Genomic DNA, 15,690 nt, shown 5'->3' with positions numbered 1-15,690 from the left:
AAATTACGTCACCGCGTTGGAGTGGCCCCTTAAATCAGGGGTTCGTTCATTCTGGGGCCTAAGGGTTTTGAGAAATCCTCATGTTCGGCATTATCAGACACAAGATGAGACACAGTAAGGCCTAATGTAAGTATTGAGCCGAGTATTGGCCAATCAATTACTGAAGCCTAAAATAGCCTAAGTTCGTATAAATGTAGGCCTACATCCTAGTAATTTTTATCGTCAGAGGATAATCTCCAAACTTTTGGTTGACCAAAAATACCCTACAAATATAACACCAGATCTTTTCTAACAACCAAAAATATATATTTTGAGGAACTGGGGTATTTTGGAATTGCAAATCAAGACAACCGTGGCACAAAAAAACTCACTCAAACATATCAGATCCAAACAGCAAAACATTCTGTTTTGTCTGTATCTGACCTTGGGTGATATATCGCGTCGAGTATTAAGTGGTGTAGCCTAACTATTCTGTTATGACAACAAATATCCTCAAGAACTTCAACTGCTAAAATAAAGGGAATTAAGTGTGGTTTCAATTGTTTCAACCAATTGGTACAAACTTTACCACTATCACAGGAAAATTCGTATATTTAGAAAGAGGTTAGTGTGTGTGTGTGTGTGTGTGTGTGTGTGTGTGTGTGTGTGTGTGTGTGTGTGTGTGTGTGTGTGTGTGTGTGTGTGTGTGTGTGTGTGTGTGTGTGTGTGTGCGTGCGTGTGTGTGTGTAAAGGGATGCATATGTAAGAGTGATATGTTTTGTGGTTTTAAAATGTTTTGGTGTCAACATGGTTGCACATGGTTACAGTCTACTGTACTGTGAAAATCTGCACTATACTATAAGCCTTAAGTATAATCGTCTATTAAATGCATACATGTAGCCTCTGTGTGTTGTTTCAATGGACATAAGAGGGTCTCCCTATGTCTCTTGTTGTTTCAAGTTTTAAAACGACATTGCAGTACTATTTCTGTACTGTAGCTGGTGGTAAACAGCTGCAAGTAGAACCAGCAAGACATATTTTGAAGAAGAAGAATCAAAATGGCGACGTCCATTTGTAGGGCGTTGGTGCCCCTTCATCGAGTATCATCTTGTGCTTTAAAGGTTGTATGTAACAGATTTAACAAATTATTGTTGTGGTTAATGCGTTTTTTTTTAATCTACATGAATATATTCCAGGAGCTCAATAATGCGTCATGCTATGGTGTTAACAAGCTATTTCACACAGCTAACAGTCGCTATACTACAGCTATCGAGCTAATGCCAAAGACACCTAGAAAGACTTTTCTAACGTTGGCGTTAACTAACGTGTGTGTGGTCGTCTTGGTGAAATTGTTACTATAAAATGCTAACGTTAGTCATATAAACCGCTTTATTACTATAAACAGCACGGATAAGTCTGCTAACAACAATTTCAATCCCCTGTCAATGCTCACTGATCAGACACGTCACATCGTTTATCACTATCTATCAGGTCCAACACATAGATGTTCAAGTTTACATTACTAGGCCAAAGTGTACGAGGACCAACCGAGTGCATCAATAAGACAAATAATATTTTCAATCGATGCGTTAAGTCTTCAGTAAACAGCTACCGTGTCAGTGTTCTTTTGTAAGTGTTCGTCATGCATGTCTGTTTGGAGTAGACTACTGGGAAAACATCATTATGCTTATGAATTCCCCATTTCTTTTAAAACAGGGCGCAGAGGTGTTACTAGAATCACGATGTTCACTCCCGATGGTAGTCCAAATACGAACCAAGAAACGGTACTTTGTTCCTCCTTCGGCTCAATCCAAATCAATGACCCAGGAGGAACAGGAGGCGAAAGCAAGAGCAGCAGGGATAGTACCAAGACAACAGTATATTGAAAGAGCTATTAACATTTCATGCACAGGTAGGCTATACGCTCATCACTCTCTTGAAGGTGGATATCGATGTCATACCATCTACTTAAAGTCAAATAACTCGAGAACTAATTTCGAATTGTACTTTTTCTGTCTTCCTTGTTGTTAATCAGAATTTGTATCATATATGAACTGTGTAGAAACATAAGGATTGTGGAGAAAGTGTTGAGAAGTATACTCAAATTTCAGATGCATTTTCTTGAAGGTAGAGTAACAGGGAGTTAATCCCATTTATACTCTGTTTTGTCCTCTGAAAGCTGGCGTGGTTGATCCATATATTCCACCAGAGGGGGATGCCCGTCATTCTACCCTCTCTAAGGAAGGAATCAAGCAGCGCACAGAGCAGTTAAAACAGAGCGCTGCCTCACAGTTAGCGTAAGTCAAGCCTGTTTTCTATTTATTTGTAACAAGGAATCATGTAAGCATTAAAGCCACGTCAAAAGAGTTTGTTGTGGTAATTTAAAAAGTTGTCTTTGGGTGACAGCTATGCGTCGTCATGATGAGTCAAATATCTTTGTCTAGCATTGGTTTTTTTTCCTCATCAGGATTCGTAAAATCAAAGACTATGACGCTGATTTTACCACCAAGGACTTTGCTGTCCGATCACAGGAGATCTTCATTGAGGCTCATGATGCACTTACAAAGTAAGGACTGTCATTGCTTCTCCCCACCAGGAGAGGATGAGTTATTCTGATGGTCTTAAATTAAAGTGGTTACATTGAAAAAGCGCTCTAAGAGAAAAAAATCAATCCATCATTCTCTTCATGTTTACTGTGAAGTAGCTTTGTTTACTCCAAGTGTCTATTTATTTTCCACAGAAATGGATGGCTGTGATAAATGCATCAATGTTTATATGGATATCAAATGTAAGAACACTTACCGGGTCTTGCAAACTCATTCTTTCTTGTTTTGTTCCCTAGCTTCAATAAGGTGAAACTCCATTCCTTGGTGACAGAAAGATGTTACCCTGTAAGTTCCAACAGGCCATTTATTGTACCATAATAGCATGTTTGTAAATATGACATTTATTGCTATTCACAAAAAAGCCAACTTAATGCTGTGGTGAAATTGGTCCATTCTATGAACATAGGCTTTATCTGCTTCAGGGCCAGTTAAATCAACCAATGTAATTATGAGTAAAAATACACACGCACACACACATTTGCAACATTTGACAATCTGATCTTGGGTGAAATTGCCCATAGCAGCAAAGTATTTCCAAGTTCTACCGTTAACATAATGTTACAATCTATCCTCCATGTCGTAATGTTGACATAATGTTACAGTCAGGCAGGTATGTTGTAATATTGACATAATGTTGGTCAGGCTGGCATGAGGGTCTGCTGTGGCACCACTAAGATACTTGATATTAAGGCACAGGTGGTGACAGAATTGTATACAGTTAGCTTTAGGAATAAGCAACCCTTGCCAAGGCCTCTAATCAACCAAATCGTTTTCACAGCGTGTTGAAAGGGATGCCACAGATGTATGCTGCCCTCATAATCTTCTTTGTGCTGCTCCACAGGAAATGGTCCGAGGTAACCGTTATAAAACGTTACGGTGGCGCTTCATCGAATCCCTGGAGCCCCCCAAGGTGGTGCATGCCCGGTGCCCAGACATGGTCAGCAAAGGCAACCTGTACGCCCAGGTGACGGTGCGCATGCACACCAAACAGGTGAGCCCGCAAGCCACAGCATTAAATAACTTTGCACCATATCGTATGTGTCTTTGTGAGCACATTCATGAGGAGAGTTCAAAGCTTTGGCCCCTTGTTCAGTTTCACTGTCAGCCTGACAAACCCGTCATTTGGCCCATTGCATTCAGTTTGCAACAATGTCCAAGTCTGTCTTGCAGTTTGCAGTCATTTCCTCATGCCCTTCTTAACCATTACCCTTGACCTCTTCTCCTGTCACGCTGCTTCCTGTTGTGTCAGACGCTGGCCGTTTACGACCGCTTTGGGCGCCTGATGATGGGTGATGAAGAGGAGCCGAGGGATGTGCTGGAGTACCTGGTCATTGAGCGGCACCTGGTCAACCCCTATGGCAGGTGGAGGTTGCATGGCAAGATAGTGCCTGCCTGGGCTCCTCCCAAAGACCCCGTTATTAAGGTAACCGTGGTAACCGCATGCTTTGGATGTGTTATGGTGTACATTTTGACATATTACATTTATTTACTTAAAAGAGGATAATTTTGGCAATGGAGTTATACTTTATGTTATACTACCACCCACTACTCTGTGTAAATGTAAACTGTCATGTTCATGACTGTAACCGCCACCTGATGTTTTCAGACTGTTATGATCCCTGGACCCAAGCTGAAGCCAGAGCAGGATTTTGAGGACCTCAACTACGAAGTTCCCAAGCCCAAGGCAGTGCAGTGGCACAAGTAGGCCAGTGAGAGGCGCTGTGCACCAGGTCTACCGATACCCAGGCTGTACATTTACCCCCCTTCCCCCAGGTTTTTCTAAATAAATGTTATCAATATGCTCAAACATTGTTATTTATTATTTTATTTCACAGTAGCATATGTTGTCACTTTAACCAACTGATGCAACTGTGTCATATGTTGTCACTTTACCCAAATGACTCCATTTGTATTGGAGCAAGCGTATAATGAATTAACATTACCTAATATTAACATACCGTGGTGGGTAAAAATAGACATTAACACTTTTTCAAAGGGTTAAAATGCCCCAATAGACACAAAGAAAGTTCACCTGATTGAATTTATTCATTTTAACCGGATAATTCATCCTTAGATCTTGGTATACTTGGCGCTATGCTCCACTAGAACTACAGGAGTAGTTTATCTAAAAAAAATCAAGAACATCTCATTTCAGATTTGTGTTTTGTAAAGTGAACTGGTGTACATGCTCGTGCAGATGGCTGTGACCAGATGGTGTCTTGAACAGCCCAGCCAGATAATCAGACCACGGGGCAAGAGCGTACGTTTGGTGTCAACTTCTTAGGGATGAACACATGAGGAGCCATAGTGCACCACAAGCTGAACGTACTGTGATGACAAACACTGAATGTGAATATCGTCAAACTGAAATGCAGAAATATTGTTGCAATGGATGCATTAGCCGCAACAATTTCTAAATGCTGTAATGTAAGTGAAAGTCCTCTTCATAAATGAGAGTAATAGTATTTTGGCATACCTCATGCAATGATGTCAAAGGTCTATAGCACACTGGATGGGTCAGACGTCACTCATTAGTTCACTGTCAGAAATGGGAAGTGTTGTCCCCTGCATAAATTGGCCATGGATACATTTTTTTGCTAGGCCATACAAATCCAATAAGGTAGTACATTTTTCTTTTAGTTTTTTTATTAATGTGACAGAGGGGACTTTGTCAATCCTGATTACCCCTCCACACCAGACTACTTCAAACCAGGTGGTTTCTCTGGTGGTAAATATCACCATTTGGATAAATGGATGCAGATCAGAAGTTTATTGTCTCCATGAGTATTTGATAAACATCTCAGCAATACAAAAATAAAATGTCCCTCAAACCTCTTTACTTTGACATGGTAAGACTAGCTCTGTGAAGTTTACACTGACTGGTTTTAATCTAACAGATGGTGTCATACAAAAAGGGATTACTTACAAAAGTGCCTGAAAAAAAAAAAACACCTCATCCATCCAAGGACCACAAAACACAACAAGCAGAAAATAGTAAAATGCAGTAGACATTTCAGTAGCACATCCAGTCATATAACATATAATTTTGTCACCTCAGATGAAAATTCAATGAAATTAGATGAGAACAGACGTTCGTTTTACTGTCCATCCAACTACATTAGGATTTTTAAAGAGGATGTGTTTTATTACTTGCATGCAAACATTTCTGGCAAGTCAAGCATCAATAAGTTCAAAAGTAAAACATGAAAAAGAAATACACAAATATTCACAGGGACATCAAGACAACATCAAAGGGACATATTAAGATTAAAAGGGAGGGATTCTTGTTACGTATATGATTATGCATCCAGAAACACTCTGCAGAAGCCTGTATTCCAAAAAGGGGTTACCTGACTGCTCCATGCCAACAGAATGATCAGTATGGCACAGATGTCAAACTCCTCTAATCAAATAAACAACTATTAAATACGAATGGCTGTATTTATACTTCATATTTATTATTTTTAGTTGATTCCCAATTTAGAGGTATTTTAGAATGAATTTTGTATTGTATTTAAGGTTTGTAGGATGGCATATCCATCCTTTAAAAATAAGTCTATGGGCATGTTTCACCATTCCATGAAGGTCTGTTTGAACATACACTGTCTGATGTGAACCTCATTAACTGCTGTGATTACCAGTTTACAGGGTAACTGACTTTACCGGCAAAACAGTTTGTCATGAGAACAATTCTGTGTAATTTGTGTATGTGTGTGCATGGCAACCTAACGCATTTTCACAGTTTCTGAATTCCACATTCTGTCAGTATCTAAGATACCAAATTGAAATAATCCAGCTGACATTTTGAAATATCTGCAGACCTCTCAAAAGATGTGAGTGTGATCCACTCATCTCACACTGACCTGTGCATTTGCAAAATTTGGCTGCACAGGCCATAACATCTTTCTGTTCTCTTGTTGCCATGGATTCAAAAAAGATGGATTCATTTGCTTCCATTTCCTTCCTCCAAAGTCCTTCACTTGTCAGTTGGATGGAACGTGCAGTGCATCCTTTACCACAGTATGTCACTGAAGAGAACTTGGATTGGAAAAGTGTCTCTTAGCAGCAACTGTTTTCAGGAGAACCTTGCGAGTAATAATGACAAATCAGAAAAAGATAATACACATTCTATAAGCACACATTCCTCCCAACAATCGATATTTAGACGTCTCAGTTTAAGTCATTCGATTTTTGGGCTAACGAAGCATTACATGAAGTTAGAGAGGGACTTACTACTTCACACATAAAAGATACACATAATATGAAGTTGAGCAAAGGGTGAAAGAGCATTAAGGAGTCTGGGGAGTGGGGAGAGCTGTCTGTCCAGTGTTGTGTTCATTAGTGGGGGGGCCAATCACAACCCATAGCCTATCACAACCCGTGTCGCTCATCATTGACCTCAGTGGCAGGCTGTCTGTGATGGCAAGGGTTTACAGTTAATGTCATGACAAAATCTTAGCCCAAATCAGATGGGAAGACAAACGCTTCCGCCGCACATTCAGCATCCAGGTCCTCGTCCTCTTCTGGAATGTTCTCCTCCCAAGTGAACACGTCGGAGTTGTCGTCGTGTTCGGTCCTCTCCATGGCCCACGGGCACAGAGCGTCACGCCGCTCCAGGGGCTCGTTGATCCTTTCTGCGTCCCCATCTCCTGTGCTTTCAGTTGGAGATCGTACATTTCTTTGTTCTGCAGCCGGTACCACGTTGTCCTCTTTGCTGGGGGTGGTGCCGGTAGCACCAGTGCTGTCATCTGCCTTTGTTTCCTCAGTGCCTCCTGTTTCCCACGGACAAACAGTTCTGGTACTGTCTTGTTTCTGAAGGGTCTTGGTTGCGCTCTCTGTTTCCCACGGACAGGCTTCTCCTCTGGTGTCATCTTGTTTCTGAAGGGTCTTGGTTGCGCTCTCTGTTTCCCACGGACAGGCTTCTGCTCTGGTGTCATCTTGTTTCTGAAGGGTCTTGGTTGCGCTCTCTGTTTCCCACGGACAGGCTTCTGCTCTGGTGTCATCTTGTTTCTGAAGGGTCTTGGTTGCGCTCTCTGTTTCCCACGGACAGGCTTCTGCTCTGGTGTCATCTTGTTTCTGAAGGGTCTTGGTTGCGCTCTCTGTTTCCCACGGACAGGCTTCTGCTCTGGTGTCATCTTGTTTCTGAAGGGTCTTGGTTGCGCTCTCTGTTTCCCACGGACAGGCTTCTGCTCTGGTGTCATCTTGTTGCACTGACCCTTCAGGTTCCTGAGATTCCCATGGGCAGACATTCCCTTTGACACTGTCGTGTTTCTGGAATGGCTTAACACTAGCTTTAGAGGAGTTGGACCCTTGTCTGGACATTGTCCTAGTTGCCTGCTGTGTTTCAGTAGGTTGCGGCTCTACACTTTCGGCCTCCCACGGACAGACATTTGCTATTGGAGGAGGTGCAGGGAAATCCCATGGACATTTTTCAACTGAAGTTGTTGTATGCCTTGACAGTGTCGGAGATACTTTAGGGACAGCCTTAACTGGCACGGGACATTTGGTTCCTTCTCCATCCTTCGGCGTTGGGCTTTCTTCTGTTTCCCAAGGGCAAACATTTGCATGAACACTGTCTTGCTGTTGTAATTTTGGAGTCCCTTTAGGTTGTTTTTCTCTGTCAATGGACTCCTGGCTTGAATGGACCACAGCTGCCTGCTTTGACAGTGGAGGTTTTGGGCTTTCAGACTCCCAAGGACAAATATTAATTTGAACTGTATCAGGTTGCTCAGTGAACTCCCATGGGCACGCTTCCGCAGTGATGGTCACCTGTTTTGTCAACTGTGGGGATTTCTTGACAGCTGTTGCACTCTGGCCCGATTTTTTATCCCCAGCATCGTCTGGCTCCCCAGACTCCCATGGGCAAACATTTGCCCGGGGGCCATCTTGCTTTTGTGCCGATTCCACTGAATCCCATGGACGCACCTCAGTAGGGACTGTGTCCTGTCTCTTTGGCGCTCGACTTGGCTCTGGTGTCCCCCTAGCATTGTTGACGTAAATCACTCTCTCAGCTGGTTGGGGCACCCCAGTATTTGACTTGAGAGACCCCTGGCTAACCTGAGGTACAGCAGCATCCGGCGCATCCCAAGGACACACATTTGCACTACCAGCTTGTGGTTCCGCCACCTCCCAGGGACAAACATCAGCCTTTATGCTTTGTTGCCTGGCTGGCACTGTCAACATTATGGGTCTGGCCCTTCCATCAGTGCCTGAACCCTTTCTCCTAAAACTGCTCTGAGGCGAGAATGTGTCTGTCAGCTCCGATTCCGACTCCCAGGGACAGACGAGAACTTCAGGGTTAGCCTGTCTGTAGGGGCTTCTCTCTGCAGAATCAGTGGAGGAATATCTTATTGCATTTTGCTTTACTAGTCCATGTTTACCCTGGATTGTTGTCATGCTTCTTCTCTGCAGCAGAGGGGTCTTCTTCGGCACTTCAACAGACAGAGTAGCAGTGAGTCTCCCCTTTTCGTTAATTATCCCCTTTGCAGCAATGAGGCCTTTAGTGGCAGAGCGGAAGGAGAAAACACGAAGCTCCTTGGGCTTGCCCTGTGCAGATGGCGATGCTGGAGCACTTGAGGAGATCGGAGCCCTCAGCCTGATTGAGTCACTATCTGAGTCCACGCTGTCTATGCTCTTCTGCTTTGTGGTTGTGGGCAGGGTGTCAACATTATCCCACGGGCAAATGATCAGGGTAGGTGACTTCTCAGGGGGCTCGTCCCCCTCATTCTGGGCTATAGAAATAGTAACGTGTTTCTTGCTAGGTCGCCTCTCCGCCTCAATTTCCCAAGGACAGACATCAGCTTTGTCAAACGACTGAGCAAGAAGGGCCTTCGTCGTCTGCTCTTTTATGCTGCCGGCATGTTTTAGCTCTGGGGTTGTGGCGCCACTCTGTGCCGCCTCTCCCATCGTGGAGTAATAGTCTGTACTGCTCACAACGGCACTCAATGACTTCTGACGCCTGCTGTCGCCAGGATGTAGGAAGTTTTTGTTAATTGAAAGGTTGTGGGTACTCGCTGACTTGCATACCATTGGCGATGCCTCGATAGACTCTGTTTGTGAGTGTTGGGAGTACTCAGAGTATTGGGAATGCTGGGAATGTTGCGAATACTGGGAAAACCTCTTGTCCACTAATATTGGTGTTAAGGACCCAGCAATTGAAGGAGTCCTTGAAGGAGTCCTTGAATGAGCATAGTCATAAATACTTTGGGATTTGGTCAGCATGTTTGGGGATGCTTCTCTGGGGTATTCTTCCTTATAGTTGACATAGGTTATCTCAGTGGGCTTCCTTGAGGCGGCAGAAAACAAGCTTGGCGATCGAGAACGCGTGGCACTTCCGTCTTCTCGGCTATGTTGCCGTGATAACGTCTCTGGAAAATCTGCTATGCGTTTCATGATGGAACGCCCAATCCCAAAACGCGAGCCTTGCTTCTTAGAAATGTGGGGGTTGCTGTTTGCCATCTTCTTATTCTTAGCGACCTCCAACTGAGAGTACAATTTTTTCAGCTCGTCCTGGTGCAAAGGGAGAAAGTGAAAAGGACAGGAAAAAAGGTACAATTGGTGAAATGGAAGAAAAGGGATTTGCTCTAAAATGATCAGGTTTAGTCCAGAGATACAGAGCAATGCATGTGGAGTGAATAACTGACATTTGGTCCAATTGGACATAGCTAGTAAAGAAAAAATATGCTATTTATTTTGCTGAGCACTATCAGTACATGCAATTGCACATTCAAATAAAATAGTTATGACTTATTTTGAGGATTGTTTATTAATGGTTATTATGTTTTCCCCATTACAATTAACTTTTAAAACTTTTGTTATTGTTTGTGTAAATTATTGAGGACTTATTTATAGCATAAATTGATGTTAATATCATAAGGATTTCTGCATTAGAAAGTTGACTACTTTAAAAAAGTCTTTATTTTAGTTTGGTGGATACAGTATATCATGTATACCACAGTGACCACAGCCACTACACTATTCTAGCATTCCACAGTGCACTATTCCAAAGACCCCCAGTGTACACATTTATGTGTGGGCATAGTGCGTTGACCAATAATGGGCTTTAGAGGGGTGGTGGAGTTTACCCGGATGTCCTCAGGCTCGACGCTATGGTCACTCCAAGCAGAGGTGAAGCTGCTGTTGAGGTAGTTACGGCGTAGATCCACCTCATCCTCATACACCTCAGCTGCTATCACCTCCCGCCCTGGGTGGGACACGTGTAGGAACTACAGAACACACACACAGAACACACACACACACACACACACACACACACAGAACACACACACAGAACACACACACACACACAGAACACACACACAGAACACACACACAAAACACACACACACACACACACACACACACACACACACAGAACACACACACAGAACACAGGTTTTAGAGGTCTTGTTTTTTAAACACTTGAACAGTGTTTCTGTTCGGTTCTGTTCTCTTTAGATGAGACTGGGTGGTTTTACGGTTTTCCATCTGGCCTGGCTTTGAGGTACAATATGACTTCCTTGAATAATCACCCGGACAGATGTGATGCACCTGGAGTTATCAATCTGCATGTTGAATATCATTCATGGTTTCTCACTCATGAGTCAACAGTTTTGGTTGGCTTAATTGACTGGTAGTTTTGGTTTTATGCCTGCGTTCAGAATGACACATTTCCGAAAGTGCAGTACCTTTGGAGCGAAGAGCAGTGCCAGTGTCACGGTGATGGTGGCATGGGTGTGTGTGAACTCCAGCAGGAGGGTCCAGTCAGGATGAAGACTGGGATGGGAAAAACTGAGGACAGAAGGGACCGAAATACTGATGTATTTATTTAACATTAATGTAACATTTATTTATTTATTTACTTATCTGTGTCTCTTTACAAGTGTTTGTAAACCCCCCCCCCCCCCCCCAGCAGCTTAGTTTGACGATGACCGTGCTGAGTAGTCCTTTACGGTGCCAGTGCGGTTAGTACGTTTATTTTATTTTATTCATTTATCTCTTGAAAATCTGTGTGTGTTTTTTTTATTTATTTATTTTTTTATTTACACAAGTGTTTGTAAACCCCCCCCCCCCCTTTTCTTTCCTACTGTGAGGCGCATTGTGTTACTTCCTTGTATGAAATGCGCCGTACAAATAAAGTTTGATTTGATTTGATTTGATTTGATTTGATGCAGGTAAAAATGTTCTCAGGTATTTCACATGTCATTTAAAATGTATGAAAATCTGGTGACTTCAAATGGAAAAAAAAGTATATTTGTCTTTCAAACTTTACGATCATGATCATAACAGTATTTCAGGATATTATTGTATGTGTGGTAACATGTGGGAAATCTAGGTTAAGCTGGTGAATCTTTATAAAAAGTGTCTGTAGCCTTTGACCTACTGGAGGAGATGAAACATGCAGGACAGGAACATCTCGTTGTGGATAGCGATGCTCATGTAGCGAGGCTCATGAAAGGCCGAGGGCACGGGCTTCACAGCGCTGCACAGGAAGAGGCCCCAGCACAGGAACAGGCGCTCCGCTGAGACACGGCGAAGAAGAGGGAGAGAGAAACAGAGGAGCTGAAGGCTGAATCTTGGATTTACATACTACACTGGAGTGGAAAAATTATGTAGAGCAGCTTATGTGCCAACGGAAGTCAATGATAAACTCCAACAAACTCTTGAAAGGGAATTCTCTTGTGGTCACTGTGAAAGTAGCTGGCCATTTCCAGACCCAGAACTTCACACACATTCATCAGCTGATAGCCACACCTGTTATTGTCCTTTCCCGTCCTACTGAGCAACGAACCTATCACTCCCCTGCTGCCACCTTGTAAAGGCCATCTGTCTCCAGTGAATTCATTTTGGATAAACTGATCGAAAAGTCTTATTGGTCAGATGACCCATCACTCACCCAGGGCCATCATATAGTCCCAGCGGTCAATGTCGCACTGATTGAAGCCCTGGCCGTCAGACGTGGTGGCGACGACGAGGAGCGGAACATTGCGGTCGCGGTTCTGCAGGACACCGGCGGTCCATGCAAACAGGAACCAGCTCACGGTGGCCACCATCACGCCCAGCATCCTCAGCAGGCTGGTGCTGGACATGTAAGGCACCCTCTGGGCGGTGCGTGAGAGGAACACCTTTAGAACCCTGTGTGGAGAAGAACACCTTCAGAACCCTGTGTGGAGAAGAACACCTTCAGAACCCTGTGTGGAGAAGAACACCTTCAGAACCCTGTGTGGAGAAGAACACCTTCAGAACCCTGTGTGGAGAAGAACACCTTCAGAACCCTGTGTGGAGAAGAACACCTTCAGAACCCTGTGTGGAGAAGAACACCTTTAGAACCCTGTGTGGAGAAGAACACCTTCAGAACCCTGTGTGGAGAAGAACACCTTCAGAACCCTGTGTGGAGAAGAACACCTTCAGAATCCTGGATGGAATGAGGAGACAACCCCCCCCCACAAGTGTCATTCCGCACAGCTGTGCCTGACCAGGTAGATTTCAGGTGAACTTAAGAAGAAATGTATTATTTCCTATTTATTTATTCTTCTTTATAGCAAGGTGTTGTGCCTGCAAAAATAGAGAGGTTCATTAGGTCAACTGTGTGACTTCAGTGATAGATCAGTCAAACAAGAGCCAGATGAATTGTATGACTGGAAGTGTCCAGACTCCGGAATATGCAAGTGCTGTGGATCAAAGTCAAAGTGTTTAGCGTCATCAGAGCAGTGAAATCCATGTGATCTAGATCGGGAACTAACCTGTACATCTTCAGGGTCATGGTGCCGTAAACAATGGCGAAGCCCAGCAGTCGGACCCATCGGAGCAGGATACAGCGGAAAGTACTGGGTCTGAAGAACAGGATGAAGACCTTTCCAGAAAAAGGGCGTAGGTGTTAGTGTAGCCAAAGTAAGTCATTGTCTTTTGTTCATATGCTGGCATATACAGTTTATGAGGAAAAAGAGAGTGATGATGTGTGTTTGCGTGTGTGTGAGAGAGAGAAGACACACACACACACACACATAGACAGAGAGAGAGAAAGATAGAGGACAAACACACATAGACATAGAGAGAGAAAGAGAGAGGACACACACACACACACACACACACACACACACATAGACATAGAGAGAGAAAGAGAGAGGACACACACACATAGACAGAGACAGAGAAAGAGAGAGGACACACACACACATAGACAGAGACAGAGACAGAGTGAAAGAGAGAGGACACACACACACACATAGACAGAGAGAAAGAGAGAGGACACACACACAGAGACAGAGAGAAAGAGAGAGGACACACACACACACATAGACAGAGAGAAAGAGAGATGACACACACACATATAGACAGAGACAGAGAGAAAGAGAGAGGACACACACACACACACACACACATAGACAGAGAGAAAGAGAGATGACACACACACATAGACAGAGAGAAAGAGAGATGACACACACACACACACACACACACACACACATAGACAGAGACAGAGAAAGAGAGAGGACACACACACACACACACACACACATAGACAGAGACAGAGAAAGAGAGAGGACACACACACACACACACACACACACACATAGACAGAGACAGAGTGAAAGAGAGAGGACACACACACACACACACACACACATAGACAGAGACAGAGTGAAAGAGAGAGGACACACACACACACACATAGAGACAGAGAGAAAGAGAGAGGACACACACACATAGACAGAGAGCTCCCGATCACACTACAGCCACATCAAATGTCTGTGGAGTTAGAAAGCCAACTACGGTCCCCTGTGGATGGGCTGGCCGAGATGAGACAGACTGGAGCACCTGTGCCCTTTCCAGCTGGACTGGGGCCAGACTCTAAAAGGCTCTGCCATGTAGACAGAGTGGGCGGGTCACTTTTCAATCCATCTTTTTGTAACATTTCCCCCTTTTTTGTGTCTGGTGCTCTTATATATTGAAGTGTGGAGGTTTTTTATATTATGAAACATTTTATTCACTTAACATCAGATTAGGTATATATAGTATTTAATTATATGGTTTTTTTTTGTGTGATCAAGTATTGACTCATATTTGGTTTGTCAGCTGTCATAGGCAGATGCCTAGATACCGTAGGGTTACCATAGATACCGTAGGTAGAAAAATGCTTATTCACTTGTTTCCCCAGATTCTCCATTAGGATTACTTGTTTCTAAAAGCACATCCAAATATATAGTCAGGCTTATTGCAATCGCAACCAAAAAGTGACTGATGGATCGCAATCAATATTCTGTGATGGCACTTATGCAATGTACCCTGCCCCCTTGCCCCAGTCTAGGGCAGTCATTATAATATAATCCTAAATGCAGTGTATTAATCTGCAGAGAATGTTTTAATCTGGCACTCACTGGGAAATAGAGCAGCAGTGACCCAAACAGGATCGTCTCCAGCAGCAAGAGACCCGATGCACGTATCCTCTGCAATAAGGAGAGAGAGAGAGAGAGAGAGAGAGAGAGAGAAGGAGGGGAAGAGAAGGAAAGAGAGAGAGAGAGAGAGAGAGAGAGAAGGAGGGGAAAAGAAGGAAAGAGAGAGAGAGAGAGAGAGAGAGAGAGAAGGAGGGAAAGAGAAAGAGAAGGAGAGAGAGAGAGAGAAGCAGTATTGTGTTTGTGTTGATAGGTTGAGGAAGAGTGAAAGTGTGAAGGAGACATCATGAGAGATTATGAGAATATAGAGAATGTTTGAGGAAGGAAGAAGGCTTGTGGAGATAAACAAGTAATGACCACACTGTGTGGTAAACACATAATTTATACTTTAAATTATTACACATTTTCTTACTATGAGGGGCTTTGCCTGTGATCTACAAAGCATTCATTTTACGACATGGGGAACATAAAAACTTAAAGACCATTACATTCCCAGGGTTATAAAGCCTGCTTATGGAATATTTGATGAAAATGCTGTAATGTGCACAGCCACCCTCATGAATTAATAACAAAACTAATAAAAACAAACACAGATACAGCGATAGCAGGATAATATTATAATTCCCCACCCCCCTTTCTCTCTCTCTCTCTCTCTCTCTCTGCCTCTCTCTCTCTCTCTCGCTCTATCTCTATCTCTCTCACTTTCCTGATCT

General features: G+C 43.4%; 2 protein-coding genes across 2 annotated transcripts in view; one reads left to right on the top strand and one right to left on the bottom strand.

Annotated features, from left to right (window-relative positions):
• The first annotated feature begins 43 nt into the window (after positions 1–43).
• On the top strand, positions 44–4,392 carry mrpl45 (mitochondrial ribosomal protein L45). The gene is made up of 9 exons (XM_012833849.3): positions 44–126; positions 940–1,100; positions 1,696–1,891; positions 2,159–2,276; positions 2,447–2,545; positions 2,822–2,870; positions 3,427–3,576; positions 3,835–4,008; positions 4,192–4,392. The coding sequence occupies exons 2-9, from the start codon at positions 1,038–1,040 to the stop codon at positions 4,288–4,290; spliced, it is 948 nt and encodes a 315-aa protein (XP_012689303.1). The 5' UTR covers positions 44–126; positions 940–1,037; the 3' UTR covers positions 4,291–4,392.
• A 2,038-nt stretch (positions 4,393–6,430) lies between these two features.
• Positions 6,431–15,690, bottom strand: part of gpr179 (G protein-coupled receptor 179) — a 21,219-nt gene continuing 11,959 nt past the window's right edge. The window contains exons 5-11 of the mRNA XM_031563859.2: positions 14,963–15,031; positions 13,328–13,437; positions 12,481–12,719; positions 11,968–12,106; positions 11,273–11,375; positions 10,670–10,810; positions 6,431–10,094 (exon numbers count right to left, since the gene is read on the bottom strand). Coding sequence (XP_031419719.1) covers positions 7,041–10,094; positions 10,670–10,810; positions 11,273–11,375; positions 11,968–12,106; positions 12,481–12,719; positions 13,328–13,437; positions 14,963–15,031 — 3,855 coding nt within the window. The 3' untranslated portion in view covers positions 6,431–7,040. The remainder of the gene's footprint in view (positions 10,095–10,669; positions 10,811–11,272; positions 11,376–11,967; positions 12,107–12,480; positions 12,720–13,327; positions 13,438–14,962; positions 15,032–15,690) is intronic.

Source organism: Clupea harengus, chromosome 26 (genome assembly GCF_900700415.2).
Source record: "Clupea harengus chromosome 26, Ch_v2.0.2, whole genome shotgun sequence".
NCBI lineage: Eukaryota > Metazoa > Chordata > Actinopteri > Clupeiformes > Clupeidae > Clupea > Clupea harengus.
Note: the sequence above shows the minus strand (reverse complement) of the source record. Positions and strands in the feature narration are given on the sequence as shown.